The 25,057-nt window shown below is 55.8% G+C and overlaps 1 protein-coding gene and 1 long non-coding RNA gene across 13 annotated transcripts in view; one reads left to right on the top strand and one right to left on the bottom strand.

Moving 5' to 3' along the window:
• Positions 1 to 25,057, bottom strand: part of RALGPS1 (Ral GEF with PH domain and SH3 binding motif 1) — a 275,161-nt gene that overhangs the window by 25,410 nt on the left and 224,694 nt on the right. For 8 of the 12 annotated variants that reach the window (XM_040482350.1, XM_040482351.1, XM_040482352.1 and 5 more), the window contains 4 exons: positions 21,658 to 21,725; positions 3,870 to 3,996; positions 2,455 to 2,612; positions 142 to 193 (listed from right to left, as the gene is read on the bottom strand). In XM_040482350.1, the coding sequence (XP_040338284.1) occupies positions 142 to 193; positions 2,455 to 2,612; positions 3,870 to 3,996; positions 21,658 to 21,725 (405 nt within the window). The remainder of the gene's footprint in view (positions 1 to 141; positions 194 to 2,454; positions 2,613 to 3,869; positions 3,997 to 21,657; positions 21,726 to 25,057) is intronic. The other 4 variants (XM_040482355.1, XM_040482356.1, XM_040482354.1 and 1 more) reach the window with 1 other exon arrangement.
• LOC121035013 (uncharacterized) lies at positions 10,236 to 11,585 on the top strand. The gene is made up of 2 exons (XR_005792723.1): positions 10,236 to 10,431; positions 10,853 to 11,585. It is a non-coding gene; the product is annotated as an uncharacterized LOC121035013 (long non-coding RNA).

The following is a 25,057-nucleotide window of genomic DNA, read 5'->3' as shown; positions in this document are numbered from 1 at the left end:
TCCCACGCTGAGGGTGCCTGCCCCTGGGCCCCGAGCTGACCCAAGGAGCAGCCAGTGAGGGGCGGAGGGGGTGGGGGCTGGTCCCTGCCCGGAGCCCTGAGCGCCGCCCTGGGAGGGAGGCCGAGCTGAGGCCACACTCACCTTTCCAGCCCTGAAGACATCTCTTCACTAAACTCTGAGCTCTCACTACTGCCTGGAAAAGGAACACAGATCAATGAGCGTGGCGGCCTCGCGGAAGAGCGGCCAACCCCGGAGGAGTCTGTTCTCCTGGGTCAGCAGGCCCAGGCCCCCTGAGCTCCACAGAAGTGCCAGACGAACAGCTTTCTGACCCTGTGGGCCTCCGTATGACTTGGGGCTTTGCTGCTATTTCTGACTCCCTCTCCTGGGAGCGTCAAAGAACCAGCCCCTCCCGCCGTTCCCGGTAGGCCCTCCACTCCCTTCCCTCTGCCCCGCTGAAGGCGGCAGCTACCTGCCCACCGGCCCCCCAGGCTCTGTGTCCCTCGGCCTCTGTGTTGGCCTGGCCTGGCCCCATCACCGCCTCCCTCCTGGCCCAAGTGACACCAGTGCTAGAACAAGCCTCACCTAGTGAGGACAGGGGCCAAATGAGCACCTCCTTCCTCCCAAATGGTCACAGAGAAGCTGCCTGGCGTTAGACAGAAGCCTCCAGGGAGCGCCCCTTCACCTCCTGGCCAACATACACAAGAGACGGGCTCCACCTCCCCCAGGCTGCTCCTCTGGGGTGGACCAGGACACCGGCTCTCCAAGGCCCGGCTCCAGCCACAAGGACACCTGTCACTGCACACCGCCGAATGCCTCTGTGAGCTCTCTCAGGACCCGGAGGTGCCTCGGCTCAGCTCTCTGCCTGGGCTGCCTGCTGGCACTAAGGCGGGCCAGCCGGAGAGGAAGAGGGAGGAGGTCTCGGGCCCCTTGGGAGTCACCGGGTGGAAAGGTCTCCAGACAGGGCACATGCGCACATCGCAGTTCACTCCCGGGGCTTTCAGCTCCAGACAGAAAGATATCTGAGTTTCCCAAGAAGAGGGGCTGAGGACCAACCGCCTGGTGATCTGCCTGGATACCGGACAGCACTGTGCCTGAGTCCCTTTTCTGTCTCAGGAATAGCAAGGCCTGGGGGTTACAGGCACAGCTCAGAAAGTTTTCCTGGATGGAAAACTCAGCTGCCCAGCTGAATGCTCTGGGTCTGGCACTTCCCAAAATGGTTCCTCAGAACTTCACCCCCATCCTGTTCCAAGACGTTCCGAGGAAAGGGTTCCATGACCAGGCTGTGGGGACCTGCAGACTCTACTGCCTTTCTGGAGAGATCCATAATGCTCATCAGCATACTCTAGTCTCTCAGAACGGATCTGCTTACCTGGTGCAGCCCAGCCTTTCCTGAACATACTGACTCCAGAATTCTCCCCAATACACTAACACCTACGAACCACAGCCTGCACTGTCCTAAGCTGTTGTAAAGCCCTGACTGGGTCCAATTAGGATAACTTCCCACCAGGTGAGAAGGCAGGTGCCGACTTTGCTCGTCACAGCCCTTCCGGGGGGGGTGGGAGATGACTGCCCCTGTAGGGACACTGCCTCAGAGACTGGGACGTGTGACAGGTGATTCCCGCCCTTCCCCTTCCTCCCCCTTCCTCCCCCTTCCTCCCAGTGCTCATGGGCCCCCCCACCCTGCAGACCACACCGGATCAAACCCCCAGCCCGGCAACTAAGCCACCCCCAGCCCTGGGAGGACTCCCAGACAGACACGCAGACACACAGACTACGGAAGCACAGGCACACTGAAAGGACACAGCCAGTGACAGTACTTGTCTGATGGTAGTAATGACAGGTGACCTGGGCACCGCAGGGTGACAGGCCTGTGACCAGAGCTCAACAGTGTCCTCGGCTCTGCCTCCAACCTCTATCCACCCCAGCCTCGGCAGTTCTGTCTCTGTTCCTTCCGCTGACATAAGTACCATTTTTGGCTGAAGCTCAGACATGCAATTTTATCCCCGAAGATCAATTTTTCATCCTCCCTAACTCTGGCTTCTCAGTGTGAAGACAAGTACACGAGTGAGAGAACCCGGTGGCCCACCCAGCTGCTGTCCCCGGCAGCTCCCCCCGCTTGGCTCTGCACGCTGGGCCTTGTGGCTCCCCCAGGACAGAAGCCCCGCTGGGGCCGCGGCCAGGCTCTCGCAGTGGCCAACCAATGACAGCGGGTCTCGGGTGTGCGTCCGGCTTCCTTCCACCTGCCTGCCGCGCTCAGGGCTACCGGCAGGACGAGGACAAACCCAGGTCACTTTGTGAAGCCCTGGAGATGGGGAAGCAAAGCCCTCCTGGCTCTGGCGACTCCTGTAGGGGGGCCCTTTCTGCAGAGGGTGAGGGGCCACCGGGCGCTGCACAGTGACAGAGACAGACACGGAGCACACACCGCACTGTCGTGTGCAGGCCGGAGACGCTTACCTAGGGAGAGTCCATTGGTGACGGCAGAGGAGGAGGTGAGGGCGAGGCCCCTGCGGGGGCTGCGAGACTCTAGGACACTGTCGTCCAGCAGGTGTCTCGCTTTCTCCGATGGGAATGTCGCACTTTTACTCTCAACTACACTCAACTGACACATCATACTGGAAAACGGAAAGGAAGAAAGAAGGCAGAGCTCCTTATCTGTGGAGTCACAGTGAGTATACCTGCCCTGGGGTCCTGAGCAGATGGTGCAGCCGGAGGAAAAAGGCGGCCACCCAGAACCACGGTGCAAGTCCAGGCTCGGCCCTATCTCATGGCGTGACCTTGGGCAAGTCACATCCTTTCTCTGAGCCTCAGTTTCTCCATCTGTCAAATGGGGACCATGGATACTTGCCCTGCCTGTTTCTCAGGACGATTATAAGGCTCATGTGAGTGGATCGTGCTTGTGAACCATGGCGCCACACAAGTGAAGGGGCAGAGTGGCCCTGTGGGCAGCATGCCTGGTTCTGGAGTCACACGTCTGGTCCAAATCCTTGTTCCAACCTTACTCACCATTGCAAGGTGCTTCACCCCATTGAACCTCATAGGACTCATCTTACAATGTATATGATACAGCCCCTACCTCGGAGGCCTGTAGGGGCTCAGTGACATAATGCTTGGCAGGCATGTAGCAGAGTATCTAACACGGAGCAAGCGCTAAACCCTCAGACAGCAACCCTTTTCCCCTCCAGCCTATGAGTGACTCCAGGGCCAGCCTGAGCTGGCCGAGGCTCGTGTTTTGGTGGTGGGAAGAAAGGAAGGAAGGGAGGGATGGAGGGAGGAAAGAACGGAGGGAGGAGGGATCCAACTGGTTCAAGGGCCTGTGCCCAATACCCTGGGGACATGGGCATGGCTGCCCCCAGCCACGCTGAGGTCCGTACATGTCCCCGAGCTGTCAGTCCCACAGGGCTGGGTGAACCAGTGGTAGGTTCACTGCTCTGCAGGCTTTCTGAAGCAATGGGCAAGCAGAGACTCTGAGCCCCAACGCAGGCAGATGCCTCGAGACACTGAGTGATGCTCTGGATGACAATCACGGTCTCCACTGGGCTCTGGAGCTTTCCGCAAGGGAGGCACTAACTGAGCTTGGCAAACTTTCTGGAATCCAACCATTGCTGCCCTGCACTTCCCTGTATGCCTCCTCCATTGGCTCCTGAGCCAGTGATACCTGTCACCAGGACACAGGCCGTGCTGCCGCAGCCGGGACCGCTCCCCCGCCCCTCCCCGGCTCTCCCCGAGCCTGTGCCAGCCTGAGGAGAGGCCGTCAGTCAGGGATACCAAGAGCACGCATCAGATGGACAAGGCGGCTCCCAGTAGCCAAGCAGTCCCAGCAGCCCTGGAGCCCACGGTGGGGGGGGGGGGGGGCTCGCTCAGTCACCCACTTGTTTCCCAGGCTGTGGCTCTTCCGGTGTCTCGGGACAGGGGGTGTGGGGAGGCTGCCAGCAACAGACGCGTCGGGACAGGTGGGCCGCCGGCTGAACCTCGCGGAACTGGAGCCAGTGGAGGGGCCTGTGAACAGGAGAGAGAGAGAGTGATGGGGGTGGGGGTGAAGCTGGCCTGGGGAAGCCCAGAGGAGGTGGCTCCGGGAGGGGTCAGGTACCTGGCCTGGCTGCTGTAGTGGGGCCAGGTTCACACAGGCCTGGTGGCTTTCTACTCGGGAGACACTGAGCCCTCACTGGCAGTATAACGAGCCTCTGAACCGACTGTTAAAGTGCCCAGCGTCCTGCTCTGCATGGCGCCCCCTGACCAGGCAGTGCCACCGGCTAACACGGGGGAGGGAGAATGTGCGGATGGAGATGGGGTGGATGTGGGGACAGGCAGCCTGGCCTGGTTTCCCCGTGGCAACACTTATCCAGGGCCACCCAGTTGGGTGACAGAATTGGGACTTCACGGCCCATCTTCTGAGTCCAAGTCCAGTGACCTGGCCCTGTGTCCTTCTCTGCCTGTTCACTCAACCAAAAATGGAAGGAGGGCTTCTCAGAGGAGGCGGGGGATTTACCGAGGTAGGGCAGGGCTAGGGAGGCAGGGGTTGAGACCCCAGGCCTATCAGTTACTGCCTGGTGACCTTGGACAGGTTACTTAACTTGTTCCCTGAGCCTCGGGTTCCTCATCTGAAAAGTGGGAGTAACTTAACTCACCTTGCAGGTGGCTGGGAGGTCATAAGGTCATGTACCTAGAATTTCACAGGTGGCACTTCTACTTGTTTCATTCTGACAACTGTTACCATGTCCTTCTCAGCCCTATGCACGGGGTCACTGGAAGGTCATGAGAGCCGGTGGGCCAGGGCCACCAACCACACTGAGTGCCGGATGCAGAGACTGAGGCAGAATCCTTCATGTCCGTGGCTAGATTTTGAGGGCCGTGGCCCCGACCACTATTGTACTTTCATTTCTGTGGCTTGGGAAGAGACAACTTTAAGGGAGGTGACCGCAGGTGCTAGCCTAGCCACAGCTGCCTGGGACAAACACTGGACATAGGAACCAGGGCTTCCACAAAGGAACTCGACCATATCAAACGCACACATGGAGACACTTTTCTGGAGAGCCTGTGAGGCCCGAGGTCCACCCAGGGCTTCAGATCTTCCACCCCAAGACGCCATAGGTGCACAAGGGACCGAAGGGTTCCCTGGTTCTCCAGCATGCTTGGATCATCCTCACAAAGTCCAAACTAATGAGCCCTGTTCCCAGCCTGTCGCCACAGGAAGTCTAGGTCCCTTCTGGCCCTCCGGAAGGTTCATGAGGCGGGAACTCACATCACCCGGAGCACCCGGGCTTCCGACTCCCAGCTATTGGGTTCTCACCCCTGCCTCCCCTCCACACCCCCACCGTGCACACACACCTCCTCCCTCAGATCCCCGCGCCCCACCACCAATCCCTCTCTCCTCAAGCCCCCTCCCTTTCGAGAGACACCACTCTCCACCTCCACGAGAAAACTGTGGCTGCCAGCTCCAGCCTTGCAACTGTCACATGTGCTCCATCCACACGTGCCTCCCTGTAGGGCCTGGGGCTCGGGCACTCCTCTCCTCCGCGGTCCTGCCTGTTCCCTCTGAGCATTCACACAATCACCTCCTTTCTTTCCGGCCCCTTCCACGGCCTTTAAATACATCGTCGTCTCCCGTTTTCTGTGGAATACAGGCCCTTGGCCCCGTGTTCCTCCTGGCCAGTCGCATTTCCTCAGAGGACCGTGCTCCTCGTAGCTCTGCCTCTGCCCTCACACCTTCTCCCTACAGCCTGCGGCATCCGGTGCCAGTGGCCACTCCTCGCAACACCTTGCGTCCCGGCTGTCTGTGCGGTCTCACTCCTGCCTCTCCCTGTGCCTCTTGGTCACTGTCACTCTGTCTCCTCTGTGGGCTCCTTATCCTCCACCTGGCTCTCGTGTTGGTGTTTTCTATGCAGACTTCCCTCTTTGGGTCTGGTTTTGGCTCTTAAATTTGTCCCACGGCCCTCTTTTCTGAACCCGAGACCAATACACCCAGGATGCTTCTGTCTGAACATTCCTAAGGTACCCTGAGTTCTGCTCCGTGAGGGTCACACCCGGATCCTCCTCCTGTATCTCCAACCATGGACACTCAGTCATCTGGCCTGGAGTGTGGGGTCGTCTTGGCTTCTCCCGGATGGTGACCGGCCTCTCCTCTTCTTACCCCCTCTTTACTTGCCAGACATGATCACCGAGGCCCCTAGATTCTGCACATCCCCTCCATACCCATCTCTCCTGTCACCACGTGGGCTGGGTCCCCACACGACCTTCTTCTACCTCCTGACGGATCCTCTGAAATCCAACCCCTGTACAGCTTCGTGAGTGTTTGAAAAAATGAAAAGCTGGGCACATCAATTCTGAGCTCGAAACTGCCAGCGGTGTGGTGTTCAATGCTGCCTGACCACTGCCTGGTCACTTAAGCTGGTCTTAACGTCCTGATGGAAGAATAAAGGGAAGACGTCGCCAGGACAGTTGTCAAGAAGGGCAGTACAGGCCTTGCCCTACCAGATATCAGAACAACACACAAAATGGTAGGAACGCACCCAGTTTGGTGTTGGGGCAGAGACAGAGAAACAGTTCGGTAAATTAGAAGGGAGAGCCCGGACTCGCTTCATGATGGTGGGTCGGTGGGGCAGGGAGGGTCTTTTCAGTACACGGCGCTAGAACCATCGGGCTCCGTGGGGAGAAAGACGAAATTGGGGTCCTCCCACCTTATGTTACACAAGCGGATTCACACCATGAATGTAAAAAAGCAAAAATGTGAAACTACTCGGGAAAAAAACATAAGAGACGATGTCGATGACCTTGGGGAAAGAAACAAAAAGCATAAGACCTAAAGTACAAAAAAAACAAAACAAAACTGAATTGATTGCATTAAAATTAAACATTTCTGCACCAAAACAAACAAATGAAAGTCAGCAAAATCAATGTTAAGAGGCAAGGTGTACTCTGGGAGGAGGGATCATGTCACCCACACCCCCAGCAAAGGATTCGTGTTGAGATATATATAAAGAACTTCAAATATCAGTAAGAAAGAGGCAAACCACATAGAGAAAATGGGTAAAGGACACAAACGGGAAATTCACAAAAGAGGAAAACCCCACGTGACCAATAACTACAAGGAGAGATGCTTAACCTCACCGGTGATCATGGGAATGCAAATTGTATAGTAACGGTGAGAAAAAAATGTTTTTACCTTAGTAGGTTGTCAAAAATTAATTAGCCCAACAACATCAAGTGGTGGCCAGGATGTGGGAAAATGGGCTCTTAGGGTGCCAAATATTTGGAAAGCTATTAGCCTGGCGAGTGAAGGTGAAGATGCTATGCCTTTGTGACCAGGCGATTCCGGTTCTAGGTATCCCCCAGATTTCCCCCAGGAAACCCCTGCACGTAGTATACGCACAAGGAGACACATTTATGAGGAAGCTCTATGTAGCATTGTGTATAACAGCAAAAAGTCTACATGCCCCTCAGGAGGGAAATGGATAAATGAGCTGTGGTCTATTCACCCAACAAATTCTACAGAGCAGAAAACAGCGAAGACACTGAACTTAAACTGAATTTATACGTATCCATACAGCTCACGTCCTAGAAGCATAAGCTCAGTGGAAAAGTGCAAGGTGCAAAACAATGCTTACACTGAGGCATGACGCCAGTTTTGTAAACACCGTAACACATACAAAACAACAGTATAATAGAAAAACCCTGCACAGGAATAACATAAATTGGTCTCGGGAGAGTAGATACCTCTATGGGGAAGAAAGAGGAAGGATAGGGTAAGAGGGATTTCTGCTCTATCTGTAGTGTTATTTTACTTAAGAAAAATATAAAATATGGCTAAATGCTAATTTCTGTTAAATATGGATAGTGGGCACAATGGGTACTCTCTACGTGTTCAATATTTCATCATTTAAAATGAGAATATTTTATTTTATTTTTAATTTTTTCTAATGTTTATTTCTTTTTGAGAGATACAGAGACAGAATGCGAGTGGGTTAGGGGCAGAGAGAGAGGGAGACACAGAATTAGAAGCAGGCTCCAGGCTCCGAGTCATCAGCCCAGAGCCCAACGTGGGGCTTGAACTCACGAGCTGTGAAGTCATGACCTGAGCCGAAGTCGGACGCTCAACCGACTGAGCCACCCAGGCGCCCCTAAAATGAGAATATTTTAAAAACACATGGATGAGGTGCCTGGGTGGCTCAGTCGGTTGAGCCTCTGACTTCAGCTTAGGTCATGATCTCACGGTTCGTGAGTTCAAGCCCCACATCGGGCTCTGTGCTGATGGCTCAGAGCCTGGAGCCTGCTTCGGATTCTGTGTCTCCCTCTCTCTCTGACCCTCCCCCATTCATGCTCTGTCTCTGTCTCAAAAATAAATAAACATTAAAAAAAATTTTTTTAAATAAATAAAAACACATGGATGCCTACTATGTGCCAGGGGCTGTGCTGGAATCTTCCATTTGCCCTCCAGATTCGTACTGCACCCTTTTCCACCCTGTGCCATTAACTGGGAGCTGGGCTTGGGGCCTCGGTCAGTGGGCTCCCTTCCCTCTGGCTCCTCATTGGATCAGGCCTATGGGGAGCCGTGGCCAGAGACTGGGGGGAGGGAGGAGAGAGGCTAAGGCACCATTTCCTCCAGACTCCCCTTCAGGGTCACCCCTGAGAGGCGGCAGTTTCCCCAAGTCCTCTCTACTCTGGTTTTCATAACCGCTGTCTCCCTGCACTCCTGTTCCAGCGCTGGGGTGCTGCGATGTCCTTAGGGTTCCTTAAACCCGCCGGCCGCTTTCTGAAAAATTCCTCTGATCACCCCGCTGGACTGTGCCATCTGTGTCCTGCTGAGGCCCTGCGGTGCTTTCATTTAACCCACACAACAGCCCTCTGAGGTCTGTACATTAGCCTTAATTCACAAATGGGGAAGCAGCAGCTCAGGAGGTTAAGCTTCAAGGGCAGGGAGCTGGTTGGCTAGGCAATCAGGTTCAAGTCTGGGCCCTGTGAATCCATGAGCAGACACCTGGGACCACCTGCCTGCCACTCCCTCCAGGAATCCCCCTTCCCACCACTGCTAGGGTCACAGGGGAGCCTACGCCAGACCGCTGTGGCCTTGCTCCTGGATCCGGATAGGGATAGACACCTTTCCTGAGGATTTTTCAGATGTGAGTCTAGAACATGTCTGAGGACATCTAGGTGTGCAAGAGAACCTAGATGTTGCCAACGGCCATGTTTCCTGCTTGTGGAAAAGAGTCCCGTTTTAGTCGTTCCCGCAGCCCTGGGCCGCGTCCTTCTTTCCCTGGCTGCTCGGCCCTTCCTGGACCCCATAAGCCAAAGGTTCCCCTTTTGGTTGAGGCAGCCAGCGTCTGTCTCATTGTCCGCAGCCCAAGGAACCTGACCCCGAGGCCCCGCCACACCACACCGCCTCCTAGAGGGCTGCCTGGGTGGCCTAGCCTGGTGGCAGGACGCAAGGGAGGCTGCTGGAGGTCCCAACTGCAGCCCGCACAGGACATCTCAAAAACAGACTCTGGCAGACCATGATAACGAAGCCGGAGAGGCGGGGCCCGCACCTCACCGGATCCGGTCCTCGGAAGGCCCTGGAGGAGTGTGCGGAGGTACCGGACGGGTAACTAAGCTTCGTGTGAGCGAGCGTTTTCCTGGCGAGGAGTTCCACTCTGCCAGCAGCTCTGTCAACCCGGGAGTGTATCTGAAGCATCTGCAGAGTGTGTGAGAAATGGGGTTTCTTGGGCCCGTCCTGGAGGTTCTCATCCCACTGGCTCTCCAGGTGACTGGCACGTGCGCCCCGGAACACCTTCCGCTCAATCTCTGTCCTGGAGGAAGCGTCTCGTGTGGCTGCTCCGGAGACGAAGGGGAAGAACGGAAGCCCTCCTGCTCTGTTTTCGTTTGGCACTATTGCTCAATGAACGAGTCCGTGCGGAGGGTGGAATTTGCCTTGTTTATCAGTGGCATGGACGTGGGATCACACCCCCTGAGTCACTCTGGCTCCCACCCTGGGTTCAGAAAGTATTTTGTAAAGGTCAGTTCGCGCACTGCTCCTCCCCTGGAGTTTGAACTGGAATTTGACTCCCAGTGTTGTTGTAGTAAATGAGAACGGTGATAATTAAGGTGGAGCGTTCCACCCCCGGCACCGCGTGGTGCCGCCATGCGTGGGAGTGCTGCCCTCCACTCAGGGGTGGCGGGTTCATAGGTGAGAAAGCCAGGGCTTACGCAGTTGCCATGGGCTGCTGGGGGGTGGGGGGCTCGCAGTTCAAAGGTCAGGCATTGGTGAAAACCCGAGGCAGAAGAAACACAGTGACACATCTGAGGTGATCTGATAAGCGGGAGGCACTTCCTCCAGGAACTCTGTTGGGTAAGGTCCAATTGCTACTGTTGCAGGTGAAGGTGGAGAGGACCAACATCTATTATGCACCAGCTGTGTGCCAGGCCTGTACGAACACTCCAACACGGACTCCTATGCAGTTGGTAATTTGACAACTGCCGTTAAAAATTTTTTTCTTAAAGGTTTATTCATTTTTCAGAGACAGACAGAGACAGAACATGAGGTGGGGAGGGGCAGAGAGAGAGGGAGACACAGACTCTGAAGCAGGCTCCGGGCTCTGACCTGTCAGCACAGAGCCCGACGTGGGGCTCGAACCCATGAACTGTGAGATCATGACCTGAGCTGAAGTCAGATGCCTAACGGACTGAGCCACCCAGGCGCCCCTACAATTGCCATTTTAAAGGGACATTCCAAGGCATGTAAGGTCACGTGCTGGAGGGGTGCTGGCTTTGTTCCCTCAGCTGCCCATGCGTGCTGTGCCGTGCCTAGAGAGCTGGACTCTCCAAGCCTCTTCTGGGAACTTGCTTGGCTTTCCCGCTCACTCCCTTTCTCACCTGCCTCCAGATGGTTCCTGCATCCTGGCTCTGATCTGCATGTTCCAGCTCTCCTACGCTTCCGGACTCGCCCTTGGTTTCTTCCGCTCGGCTCCGGATCCTCCCTCCAGGACGAGGCCCAGATCCGCCTCCTTCTTCTTGCTGCTTTGGACGGCCTTGGGAGGCATGCCTGGCCTCAGATGGCCCTCAGCCGGGTTGAGGAAAGGGTGGGAGGCCCAAGCAGAAGAGGCTGTGATCTCCCTGGGCCCAGAGTCGAAGCTGATACTGCTCCTAATGCCCTGGGTCTCAGCCACTCCCACCCCCTGGTTGTTGACCAATAGCCTGGTCTGACGCTAAAGCCGAAGAATTTCCATTCAGTTGGGACCTAGGGTTGGGGGGGGGGGGCTTCTCTGCCAGTAAGTGACATTCTCTGCTACTGAAAGGCCTCACGTTCCTGTCCCACTAAGCCTGGGGTGGCCACCACGTGACAGCACCAGGGAACACATGTCTTCTGGGACCATTTCTGAGCTGAGCAGCTGGCAAGTTTGTTTCTCCATGTCCCCTGGGGCAAGGGCAGGGGTGGGGGCAGTGATAATGAACCGGGGTTCTGGCCTCGCTGTGCGGAGCGTGGTCCCCGCTGCCCAGCCCGATATGGCACGGACAGCTGGAAAAACTGACCATGTGGCTTGACTATCTCAGAGGATTGCTCTATTTTTCCTCCGCATAATTTTTCCATGAATAATCTTTAAAGCTCTTTAAGTGGCTGTTTCTTTAGCAGTTTTATTGGAACATATGAGAACTGACAGTCTCTGTGGGGAACGAGATATCATGTTGAAAAAAAAAAATCTGGTTTTCATTACATTTCTCTCAAGAAACCAACAGGCTGCCCAACAGACCACTCATTGATTGGAAGAGAAAAGAGCACAGGGCCTTCTAATAATGGCTCTGCAGAAGACAGGAGTGAGGGTGATGAATGGTCCTAGCTAAGAACTCAGAGTCTGGAGGCAGGCAGACCTGGGCTCCCGTGCTATCTGCCACTTGCAGGCTGAGTGACCTTGGGAAAGCCACCTCGCACCTCTCCACCTGATTCTACATCTGCAACACAGGAACAGTGGTCTGACCTGGCAGCCTCCCTGTAAGGAGGAAATGATCCAGCATCCTTCCCTCCTTCCTGCAGCAAACGTTTCCTGACCCTGTGCCAGCCCTGAGCCAGGGGCTGGTCAGCCACGTTGGATTAGAGGGCTGATGCCCTGCTTTCATGGGGTTTACAGTCAGGTGGGGGAGAAAGACAAGCAAGCGGAAAATTACACCCAGGAGGGACACGTGCTTCGATAGGAGAAAAAGAAATAATCATCATGGTAATAGCAAAAACTACACCGACAGAGTAACTACCACGACGATAATGGTGGTGGTAACGGAACACCTGACCTTCTTTGTGCATCTACACGCGCCACACACTGTGCTAAATGCTTTGTACACAGGATCTCATTTAAAGGCCTTGCGGCAACACTGCCTCCCAGGAGCTGTTGTTAGCTCAGCGCTGTGATGTGGGACCTGAGGTCAGAAGGGTTAGGGAGCTTGCCTGGGCAAGCAGCTGGTGACCAGTGGAGCCATCTGAGTGCGTCTGAGAACGCGGGAAGGTCGGAGAGGAGCTGAGGGTCTGACATCCAGGCTGAGCCTAAGAGATCCAGCTGAGGCCTATGCAGCAGGAGCAGGAAGAGCAAAGACAATGGAACCTACTAGAGAAACTGCAGGGAGCCACCCTGGCGGAAGAGCTGAGGGCGGGACTGTGTATGGGGGGGGGGGCGGGTGGGGGCGGGGGTGGAGCGGGGGAGGAGGGGGGGTGGGGTTTCTGGCCAGGTTTCACCTGAGGAGCTTGGAGTTTAAGGAGGGGAAGGTGTGGAGATTTTTAGGAGGGGCGGTGATGTGCTCAGAATCGCACCCTAGAAAGCTCACTCTGGCTGGAGAAGCACGTGGTTGCAGCCCCAACGACAGGCCGGGAAGGAGAAAGAGGAGAGGGGTCTAGGGGGTGGATCAGCAGGGGTGTGGTGGGAGGGGGGCTTGGGGCAGCGTAGCTGGATGCCAGTGCCGTTCACTTAGGGAGCAGGCTTGGGGGACTGACGAGAAGTTCAGGTCGGGACTGATGCGAAGGGGCCACTGGGAGAGTGTTCAGGAGACAGACCGCGCCGGGGACAGAAGTGTCCAGCCAGGGGAGTGTGGAGCCCCGGGAGTGGGCGAATTATCCAGAGTTGCAAGCTCGGTGAGAAGAGGGAAGGCCTGGGACAGAACCAGTGTTTGTGGGATGAGAAGAGACAACCTAAAAAGGAACTTGTGTAGAACCAGGGTCGACAGAACAACTCTTTGAGAAAAGCGTCATTTTAGATGCAGGAGGAGAGTGATCTCGGGCTTCACTTGTAATTCTAACGGAAGGCGTCAGAGGCGATGCGCGGTTTTCAGGCCAGCGGCCCTGACTTCGGCTGCCACTTCTTCCCGCTCCGAGGTGCCTGGTGCAGGCAGCACCCATCTCTGGGGCTGGAACACACAGCAGCGGCTGCCTTCCCTCGGGTGTGGGTCTCTAGGGGGAGCAAGCTGGAGGGGCCTGGCCTGCCACCTCAGTCGGCCGGCCAGCGCCAAGAGCCAGCGTCCCCCTCTGCCCACCCATATGGACCCTGCAGACAGTTGTGACACACCTCAGAAACGGCCTTCTGCTCCGCTAGATGTTTCCCTCGGGAGAAGGGAGAGATGGAGGAAAAAGCCGCTGACCTGCTCCCTTCCTCAGGGGCTAAAGGAGCGGCAGCAAGGGGTTCCAGGGAGACGCAGGCCCAGTGCTGACGACACGCATGTCCTGCGTTCTCAGAGAGGGCAGCGACCCCGTGTCCTCAGAGAGGGCCAGGCCCTCCGGTCACTCACTCTCCCGTGGCCTGCACTTGCCTTCAGCGCTCATCCACTTGTCACTAAGGAATGAGATGTGACTTCCTGTTGACCAGAGTCTCCCACCAGCACCAGCTCGGGGAGGCAGGGGCTGCGGGACTCGAGTGTGCACGACAGACGGGCCGGTGCTCTGGCTACAGACGGGCTGGCTCTGCCGAGGGGGACGGGGAGCCTTGTCCCCACGGCTTTCCGGCAGCAACTGGGGCCCTGGCCCGGTCGGCATTGCCCAGGTTAAGCAGTCTGGCAGCCAGGCTGCCGCTCGCGGGGTGCTTTCCGAGTCTTGCACACTGTAAGTTAACGGGAGGCAGCTGTGGCAGAGGGGACTTGGAGTCACGAGACTCGAGTTCCAGTCCAGCCTCCGCCTGGGCTGCCGGGAGCTTGGGGTCCGGCCTCCTCGGCCCCCGAGCCTCTCCGGGTTGGAGAAGGGGAGTGACCACGGCCGGACGTGGAGCTCCCGACAGTGCCACCGGGCCATGCGGTTCACGGGGTGGACTTGCTCCCAGCTTGAAGAGGGTTCTGCGCCTCCCGGCCTCTTTACTGTGTGTGCCGTGAGCCCTGTTCCCACAGCGGGGACTTGGGCCCTCTCCGGGGCTGCCAGAGCCCTGTGGCACCCGGGGACATGGGGGTCCTCTGCACAGAAAGCCTTCTCTGGCCAGGTTTCACGGTCGGGCCTCAGCGCTGGTCACTTTCACATTCACACACGTGCTTTGTTTCTCATACATGCAGCTCTCCCGGGTCCTTGCTGTGAGCCAAGATCTGGCTCACACGTCATTCAGAATGCCCCGGTCCATTTCTTTCTGAAAAATGGCATTGGATCCCCCTTCAGCGGTGGTGAGGCCCAGATGCTTTCTCCCTGGGGTCAGGGCAAGGAATGCAGGGGAAGCCGCCAGTGCCGTGTGCGGCGCGGTGGGGGGAGGAGGGGGGCTGGGCCACAGTGGGGCACAGAGTTGGACAGAAGCGGGCTTGTGTCTCTGCTCCTCTGCTTGACCTTGACATAGCAGGCCACGAGGTGAGAGACGAGGAGCGGAGATGTGAACTTCCAGAGCGAAGAGGCGGGCGCTGGCTTCTCAGCTCTTGAGCCCCTTGCCCATTCTGAAAATCTATGAAAGCTAACAGAGGAGGCTGTGGAAGGGAGAGTCCCCAGCCCTGCCCACGGGGTGCTCTCTTTTTCTGCTCACTACTCTACAGTGCAGGCCGACGTCCCCACAGACCGCTTGGGGAACTTGAAATATGTCCTCAGCAGTTGGGAGACCCAGGGGACTCCTAGTGCCTTGCTCAGTCATGGGAGCCAACATGGCCCCAGCCACACCAGGGTCAGCTGCATCTGCAAGTCTGTCAGGACAAGGATGGCTGTGGCCTCCCACCAACCAAGGGCTCACAGGGACCCAAGCAGCAAGGAGCTGGCAGTGGACACAGACTCTGAGGGGCCATGGAAGGGGCTGCAGTGGCCCCAGAATGGATTTGCATCTGTCTAGGTCAAGGGACCTGTGGGATCCCATGGAAGTGCTCACCTGAGGAAGCATCAACGAACTGACTGTCACCTGGAGGCCCCAAGACAGCAGTGCCCGCCGCTAAGACCATGTCCTTTGTGGCAGGCCCTGAGGTTAGCAAGCCAACAGAGATGGAGAAAGGCCTGGTGGGGAGAAGGGCCAAGCACCCCCAACCCTGACCATGAGAGGTCAGGCCTCATGCCCCCAGCTAGGGGGAGCAAAGAAGACTTAATGGCAAATCAGATTTGCAGTTGTGTCTCTCACACAGAACCAGCCTTCTAAGAACCAAGCAGGGAGAGTGTGTGACTCAAACATGTCTCTAAGAAAGGCACAGATGTGCCAAGGTTGTCACCCAGGGCCGTGATGACTGCACAGACACCGGGAGACATAGGGAGAGACCTGTGCCTGAGGGGGGTGGGCCGGCCGGAGAAGGGGGCACAGCCGCACACTTTTGATTGCTGTACCGCACAGACACCAGCAGCAATGGGGACAGAGCCCAGAGCAATCCGGGACCTGCAAGCGCATCCTGGTTGTCCCACGCATGGGATACAGGCAACCACCAGTCCAGACCCCTGGGCTTAGCGGCTGGCTCTGCTCCTTCCTGCCCCAGCACCTCCCCCTACAGAATACGGATATCAGCCTTCACCTCACAGGGTAGGCGTGGGGGTCCTGAATGAGCACAGGAAGTGCTTACAACAGTGTCTGGCAGTGAGTACAAGCTCAGTGCGCGCTAGCTGCCGCCACCACCACCATCATCGTCGCCGTCATCGTCGTCGTCGTCGTCATCATCATCATCATCGTCATTGTCATCATCCAGCCTCTGTTCCCCCACCGCGAACTAGCTGGCGTGGTGGTTTTAACCCACGTCCACAAATTCTTGACGTGGTCCCTGTTGAGTGGTAGGGTCTCTGGCCCCCCTCCTTGGACCAGGGTGGACCTTGACCGACAGAGCACAGTAGAAGCGAGGCTACGTGACTTCCGAGGCGGGTCACGCAGACGCCATGATGCAGCTTCCACCCAGCTCTTGGGACGTTTGCCTTGGGGGAACGCTGCCGTGTAGGAGTCTGACCACTCTGAGCCTGCCATACGGTAAGGAAGCCCAGGCCACGTGGGAGGCCACGTGTACACACGCGTTCTGCCCCAGCCGTGGCCCGTCAAGAGCCAGCATCACACACATCCAGATGATTCCAGCGCCTAGCGGTTGAGTCCCTCTCAACCTTCGACTTTCTGGCAGAGGCCCCGGATATTGTGAGGCAGAGACAAGCCCTCCTGGCTGTGTCCCGTCCTATTTCCTGATCCACAGAACCTGTGCATGTAACAAAATGATGGTTTTGTGACACTAGGTTCCAGGGTGGCTGGTTATACAGCAGCGGTACCCGGCACAGCTGGTGACTGGTGAGTTGGACTTGAGGTGAGGGCCCTCCGGCTCCCCGACCCCTGCTCTGCGTCATGCTGTCCCTCCATCGGGACAGCATCAGGGCCCGCCCTATGAGGGCCCGGAGCCAGAAATCCTGAGTGGTGAGCATGTGCCAGGCGCTGCACTAAGGGCTCTTCTGGCACAGCCTCAGCCCCGCGAAGTAAGCCTGCGTGAAGTATTTATTCCTACTGCTGTTTCGCCAACAAGAAAACTGAGGCTCAGAGGGATTAAGCCGATCGCCCGAGGTCCCACAGCTAAGAAGTGCTGGAGCTGGGCTTTGAACTCAGGTCTGCCCGACTCCGAAGCAGGGCTTCTACCCAAGAGGCAATAAAACAAGGAAGACACGAAGGTATGTCGAGAGCAGTTCTGAAGGTGCGCGTAGAAAAGGCCGAGGCCCGCGCTCAGGTTTTCCATGGCCCTGCTTTGCTGCCAAGGACTCTTAGAAAACCTGTCAGTTGGTTCAGCCACGTGGGGGCGGGGCTAACAGAATCTGGAAATGTCTTCATCGGTTCCAAGGCACACACAAACATTACTTGCCCTCTCTGGGGGTCAACGTTCTTTATGATTTTTGCTCTCCAGGAAAATATTAGTTCATTTATATAAACGAAACATTACATATAGGGGGATGGGGATTGAAAACGTGGCATTCCTGGCCCTTTTTCCTCCCAGCCCAGAAACTGAGACGGTTTCTCCATTTCCGTTCTCACAGTCTATTTGCTGGTGTGGAGCTGCCGGCACAGTCACTGCCAGGGGTGGAGACGGGGCAGCCGTCTGTGGGGCGCAGGGGTTCTCACAGACACAGAGGGCACAGCATCAGCTCCGGGCCACGCTGGCACTAACCACGGCCTCCGAGAGACCCACGACCGGCTGTTCCCAATGCTGGAGTTGGCGGGTCTCATTGCCTGAGGGGGGTGGGCTGGCTGGAGAAGTGGGCACAGCCGCACAGAAGGGTCAGGGAGCCCACCGGCCATCTCGGTCGTGCTCACGCTGGCCTCCTCGGGCTCCTTCCTGCACCACGCCCTGTGCCCTCACGGCTTCTGCTGCTTGTCTCCTCTGCTAAAGCCTAAGCTCCATGCGGGCAGGTCTCTGCCTCGTTCCACTGGGTACCTGGCTCACTGCAAGCGTCTGGCTCACAGCAGGCCCTTGGCACGTACGTCCGGAGTGCAAAAGCCAATGAACGCATCTTGGGGCCTCTCCTTGGCAGGTGTGGGGGCGGGTGCCTGACTGCTGGAAAGGGAGCCTAGAGCTGTAGCTTGAACCCCCATCCTGAGGAGCTGAGGGAGGCTGCGTTCCTCCCATTCCTGGGACTGCAAGAGGCACATTCCTGTCCTTGGGCCTGGTCGGGCTCCTGCCACGCAGCCCGGTCTGACTGCCAGAGTGGGGACGGCGTCCTGGGAGCTGCCCCTCTGGTCCCGCCCTCCACAGGACCCCTCGGCTGTCCCAGGCCACAGCAGCCTCTCTGTCCTGGGAGAGGCTACGAGGCTGCGGGTGGGAAGCCAGGACCACTGAGTGCATCGGAAGCCTTCCAGACGCTCCCGGGCTCTCTGGTGTGATCAATGAAAACCTTAACATCCTGCTTCTAGGGTGGGAGCCAGGGCTTTGGAAAACTGGTGGAAAACACGCCTGTGAGCCGCTCTCGCACCACCATGTGAAAACTGCCGCATCAGCACTTCCCTGGAAGGGAGTGCGGAGTCAGCAGTCGGCGGCTGGAGCTGCTTCCCAGAGCCCTGTGCCCGCAGGGGCCCGGCCAGCAGCTCAGAGATCCTGCCTGAGGGAGACCCGAGGGCAGGCGAGCAGCTCAGAGATCCTGCCTGAAGGAGACCCCAGGGCAGGCGAGGCGCCCGGGGGCCAGGCTCCGGGGACGCTGGCCGTGGCCCCTACCTCAGGGGGCCTTCAGTGCGGTGGGGGAGTCAGACAGGGGACAAATGTGCACAGGTAACGGTGTCCTTCCCACAGAGGGAAGAGCTGTGGAGAAGCACAGACCGTCCCTGCAAGAGTGTGCAACACTGGGTTGGCAAACTTTCTGTAAAAAGCCAGATGGTGAATATTTTAGGCTTTGGAGGCCATAGGGTCTCTGTCCCAACTACTCAGCTCGGCCACTGTCAGGGAAGCAGACACAGACAATGTCAACGGATGGGTGTGGTGTGCTCCCATACAAAAACAGGGGCGGGCTGGCCTCGGCCTGCCAGCCCCGGTGTTAACTGTTAACAGCCCTGACCCCCCAGCTTGGGAGGGCGGGAGGGTGGAGTCCGCTGGGAGAAAAGTATCCCTGAGGCAGCAGTGTTTCACTAAAACCTGGAGGCTGATTCGGTGACGGAGGCACAATCATAATACCCACGACCATCACACCATCCCAATAACACTACCCTTGATGCGAGTGCTCGGTGTGTCAGACACTGTGTTTCACACACGGGTTCTCAACACATTCCCACAACAACCCTGTGAGAGAGACACGACAACGCCCACTTTACAGATGGAGAAACCGAGGCTTGGCGGGTATGCTGGCTATTCTGTGTGCCCCTCAGATGCCGAGTCCTCCTCAGCTCAGCAATCGCTGGAGTGGGTGACACTTTTGCTGTCCCAGGTCCCTCAGCCTAGGGTGCTGGGGTCTCCCCGTTCTTTTTGCAATTCCCATTTCACCTTCGCTAGAGTCTCTTCACGTGAGCCGGGCCAGGGGGCGGGGGGCAATCTGTTCCCTGCGGGGATTCGGACTGGTGGTGGGTTGATTTGCTGGATTCTGGCCTCTACGGCTAATAAACAACAGAGCCAGAGGGAGGTGATGGTGGCTATAACAGGAGAGTCTGGCGAACCTCGATGAAGCTGGGCCAGGGGCTGGGTCTTGGCTCCTGGGCACTTGTTTCTAAAGTTCATTTATTTACTTTGAAAGAGAGAGAGGGAGAGGGAGAGAGAGAGAAAGGGAAGGAAAGAAAGAGAAAGGGGGAGGGGGAGAGAGAGAGAGAGAGAGAGAGAGAGAATATCCCAAGAAGGCTCTGTCCTGTCTGCACAGAGCCCGACGCAGGGCTTGAACTCACGAACAGTGGGATCATGACCCGAGCCGAAACCAAGAGTTGGATGCTTAACCCACTGAGCTACCCAGGTGCCCCCGGCCCTCCCCACTGGCACTGGTTTTCATCATAGGCAGGGGTCAAAAGTCAATGCAGCTCCTCCTTTCCTGCCTGGGGCTCAGTGAGAGGCCCAGCTCCTGAGGCCCGCAATTAGCATTGTTAGTTCTCTGAGCCTGGCTCCTGGTCTACAGCCTCCGGCCTAGCAGGGGGAGCCACTGATGCTCAGTGCAGAACTGGGCGGGGGGCCGGGGCAGGGGCGGTGGGGGAGCTGGGCTCTTCTTTTGGGAGGAGGTGTGAGGCAGGTGCCCTGATAACAAGCAGCCTGCAGGCCGACTGGCTGATGCTCAGGAGGCGAGGCTGGCAGCCAAGGCTGCCCGAGCTGCAGGTGGGTGTGCGCAGGGCACTGGGGAGGGGGAGGCTCTCTGAAGACCAGGCGTGAGGCTACAGCAACGAGACCCGCTTGTGCTCTAGGCCAGTGCTCACCAAAGGCCCACCCGGAGCCTCGGCCTGCTGCTTCCTCCCTTCCAGTCATTCATCTGTGAACCCTGTGAGGGCTGAGCATCTGTGGAGCACGAGCCTTATGAGGGGAGCTAGAGACTCAACAGGAACTAAGTGAGGCCCAGTGACCAAAGAGAACAATTACAAACTAGGGTGTCATAAAGAAACAAAGAGCTGAAATAAAGTCTCTCTGAGTTTAGAACGACGAGCAAGAGTGGACCATGGAAATATGAGGGAAAAGGCATTCCAGGCAGGTGCAAGGAGCCTGGCTGGGGAACTTCCCAGAGGCCTTGCTTCTCTTAAGCAGAGATGAGACTTGAGTTTGACCTGTGGCTGGAGAGAGTCCCTGGAGAGAGGCAGAGCTGACCCCTCAAGCCAAGGCTAAGGCCCCCTCTCTGCCATCTCTCTTCCTGGGCCACGCCTTACCCCCTAGCGGCTTTTGCGGCCCATCTCCCCTGCTAAAGCCTAAGCTCCGTGTGGGCAGGTCACCTCATTCCACTGGGTGCCTGGCTCACAGCAGACCCTCCCACCTCACTCTGCTCAATGGCTCGTGCACATAGGGAGAGAAAAGGAGGCATGGGCCAGGCGCCGCAGGGGAGGAAGTAATGGAATCACACAGCAGGAAGGAGGAGCACTAGGAGACGAATCCTCGGGCACCGTCCAGAGGGTGGAAAGATAAAGTGTGGCTGTGGGGACTTCTTGACACCTGGGGAAGGCCAGAGACTTGGCTGATTCCGTTAGGGCACGTTAACCAGAAAAGGCGGCAGAGGCCTCGTCCTCAAACTAATCTGAACAAGACTCGGGGGCAGAATGCTTTTCGATTCAAGCCCACTCTCTGCTCCGACTTTGGCATCACCTCCTGAAGACACAGTCTCAAATGGTTAGTGTTTCCTACTGTTCCTTCTATGGCCCTAAACAATTGTTTCGAGTCCTGTTCTTATTTCCCACATCCCTCTGATGGGAACCCTGTCCCCATCCCCCTGATCACTAGGGACACTGTGTATGTCCCAGTATGTGATAAAGCTGATGCTACAGGAAGGTGAGCCCTCTGTGTCTGGTGGCACCAAATACCCAGCACCTTGTGTATCCCTCCAGGGCAGTCAACCTGCACCAGGGCAGCAGGCCCGATGATAAGTGTCCAGGTGACTCAGGGAAGATCCTAGAGTTTTCCCTACCCTGTGCATGTTCCCAGCCTGGGATCCTGATCTGGCCTCTCTTGGGGCTGTTGGGTCCCAGGCTCTTCCAGGGAGCTCCAGCCCAGAGGCGTCCCACGGGGGCCCCATGGATTAGGAGCCTGGAAGGCTGATGTGCGAGGGCTACGGGACTGCGGAGTCTGCCAACCTACACCTGTGCTCTTGACCCACAGTCAGGGCCAGCCCCGGCAGCCATGCCTGGGCTACCAGCGGTGTGTCCCCACTCGAGATGGCTACGATACCTGCAAGATCTTCCTTGGAAGAGACCAGTCTCGGAGAGCTGCTTCCTGGTTCGATTCTGAGTGACAGTCTGGAAGGGAAGATTTTTACAAGATCAGAGAGGCTCTGGGGTGTCAGAGGGGGACTGATCACATGTGTGTTCGGTGTCGGGAGACGGGACTGTTGCCAAGGGCTACAGTCTCAGAGCCCAGGAGTACTTTGGGGTCTGCTCCAGATCTCGGCCACTTCCCTGTGTGGTTCCCCAGGGCATTTCCATGACCCAGAAACAACGGTTAAGGAAGATACAGTCAAAAGAGTCATCGTGGCTCAGTATCTATTGGGCACAAATGTGTTCGTTCTCAAGACAAGCCCCTGGACTCGGTACGTTTATTGTCCCCAGCTACTAGATGAGGAAACTGAGGAACAGCAAGGCTCGGCGGCTTTCCCAAATCTGTGGGCTAGCAAGGGGCGGGCAGGCAACCAAAGCCAGGACTGTCTGACCTGAAATCAGAGTTTCTAATCATCACACCGCACCCCCTCTTGGACACCCCCAGGCAGGCACAAGGCAATGGATGCATCATGAGGACTGGCACCTCAACGCTGTTATTTTTAAAGCACTGATTAAGAACTTCTGGGAGAAGATAGCAGAGTGAAGCCAGATGCCAGACGCCACGCCCCCACCAACAAAACCAACAAATAGTTACACAGGCTTAGGGGTAGAAGAACTTACCAGCTGCAACTCAGCAAGAAAAGGGGCATGAACTGAAGCCATGAACTTCAGAAACTTGCAGCCAAGGAAAGAAAAAGGATTGTAGAGTTTGACCAAGAGGCGTAACACAGCACGGCTCCTATCCTGCCCTCCGAGGCTTCTCGGTAGGTGTTGGCGAGAAGCGGATGAAATGGGTGGACGGCATGTGGATAGCTGATGGAAATGAAGGCTCCATTGAGGGGGTGATTTGACACCTGAGGGCATCCAGGACTGCCCACCTGGGTGGCTCAGTCGGTTAGGCGTCCGACTTCAGCTCAGGTCATGATCACGCGGCTCATAAGCTCGAGTCCTGCGTCAGGCTCTGTGCTGACAGCTCAGACCTGGACGCTGCTTCCGATTCTGTGTCTCCCTCTCTCTCTGCCCCTCCCCCACTGATGTTCTGTCTCTCTCAAAAATAAATAAACATTTGAAACCTGAGGGCATGGGATACAGTCCCCTACAAGGTGGAGGAAACCTTAATGCGGGCCTTTTAATAGAGTCCGGTATCTAAAACACACTGCGTGCTCCCTGTGCCTCCTTGGAGCCTGAGCCCTGTGTTCCCCCAGGCTACCAAAGAAGAGAAGGACTTTAAGAACCTTGACCTAACAGCACAGCAGGAGGAAAAGCCAGCCCATCTCACACATGTGGGAGCAGGGTCAGATGTCACCTCCCTCCATCAGAGCCATGGAATACCCAGATGGAGCTTCTCAAAATGTGAGCAAGCAAAAAGAATTGGTGTGGCAAGCTAGCAAATGTCCTCTCACACAAAAAAGGAGAGAGAATAGAGTAGAGCACTGCCCAGATTGCTCGGCCCAGGAGGCAGCCCCGAGGAACACAAGGAAATCCCCCTAAGTGCTTTGAGCAGAACAGCTTATTCAGAACATGGGTTGAATAAAGCAAGACCTGAAAAATGAGATGGCACAAAGGAGACGAAAAGGGAGCCTGGGGTCCTAGGGGACCAATCAAGGACCAAATGAATAGATCATCTGGGTGTCTGTCAAAGAAAAGACAGAGATAATTATAGCCACTAGAAAGAAGCTGGGGGACATGGAAAGCAGAGAACACCCAACGTATGGATGCCCGGAGTCCTTGAAAGAGGAAAGCCAAGAAATGGCACAGAAGAAGTCAAAGATAACCCAAAGAATCATTCTGAATTGAAAAAAGAGCACGCCAGTTTCCAGGGAAATTTGGTACAGAACCCTCGGAGCCATTCCTATTGTTGTGCTTTTGAACTTCAAGGAATCCTTTACCCACCAGGCAGATAAAACAAGTCACTTGCAAGAGGAAAAGGATCAGACTGGCTCAGACTTCTCTACAGAAGAAGGGTCCGCGAGTCCTGGGGGAGAAACGCAAAGGCGTGCGGCCCAGCAAGGTCACCTGCGGATGTTTTCACGGGGGAAATTAGAGCATGTGGGACTTGCGAAAACCTGCTTCGTGATGCAATGCAGCTAAATAAGGGAGTCATTAAAACAAAGACTCCAGGAATGGGAAAACTGTGGAAGAACACAGGTGGTAAGAATTGAATCTGTTTAGAAACACTAACCAGTAGGAATTATGGCTCCTGAACATGATGTGTATGTTATAAACTTGGACTGTGTAGTAATAATAACACAACTAACAAAAAATTAGATGATGGTGAAGGGGAGGTGAAGGGGGCAGAGGACTGATGTTCTCATCTTTCCTAACCAGTCAACTGACCTTGTGCACGGCAGAGACCCAGTGAAAACAGAACTCACTGACTCAAGCATCTTCATGTTTTTCCTGACCTCTCTTGTTAATTTTAGAAGACCCTTTTAGGAAATTATATCTCTTGTGCTGAAGAAATATTTATTTGAAGAGCAAGCAATTCCTTACATTTTATTTCAGTTTCTGGTTAAGTTAAAATACTTTCAATTAAAAATAGCAAGTGTAGGGGCGCCTGGGTGGCGCAGTTGGTTAAGCGTCCGACTTCAGCCAGGTCACGATCTCGCGGTCCGTGAGTTCGAGCCCCGCGTCAGGCTCTGGGCTGATGGCTCAGAGCCTGGAGCCTGTTTCCGATTCTGTGTCTCCCTCTCTCTCTGCCCCTCCCCCGTTCATGCTCTGTCTCTCTCTGTCCCAAAAATAAATAAACGTTGAAAAAAAAAAATAAAAAAAAAATAAAAATAGCAAGTGTAGCATGGTCCAATTTTAATAAATTCTATCATTCCATCCATCTGTCCATCCTTCTCTATGTCTATCTGCACTTCCTGTGCATAAAAAAATGTCCAAAATTTTGTTCACTTAATGCTAAAGGTCATGTTTTCTAGGTAGTAGGAATTTGGGTAAATGTTCTTAAATAAAATGAAATAGATGAAGAGTCAAGAAAAACAAAGCACTGTTTGGGCCCCTTGGCACAGTGTCTCCAAAGCAGATGGGGACAAGGTGTTAGAAATGCTTTGTCGGGGCACCTGGGTGGCTCAGTCGGTTGAACATCTGACTCTTGATTCTGGCTCAGGTCATAATCTCGCAGTTTGTGAGTTTGAGCCCTGCATCGGGCTCCGTGTAGACAGGGCGGAGCCTGCCTGGGATTCTCTCTCGGCCTCTCCCCGTGTTCTCACACTCTCTCTCAAAATAAGTAAATAAAATAAAAAATAAAAAAAAATAGAATAAAAAATAAAATAAAATAAAATAAAATAAAATAAAATAAAATAAAATAA

The sequence above is a fragment of the Herpailurus yagouaroundi genome, unplaced genomic scaffold, assembly GCF_014898765.1.
Source record: "Herpailurus yagouaroundi ecotype Mexico unplaced genomic scaffold, PumYag 160, whole genome shotgun sequence".
Taxonomy (NCBI): Eukaryota; Metazoa; Chordata; class Mammalia; order Carnivora; family Felidae; genus Herpailurus; species Herpailurus yagouaroundi.
Note: the sequence above shows the minus strand (reverse complement) of the source record. Positions and strands in the feature narration are given on the sequence as shown.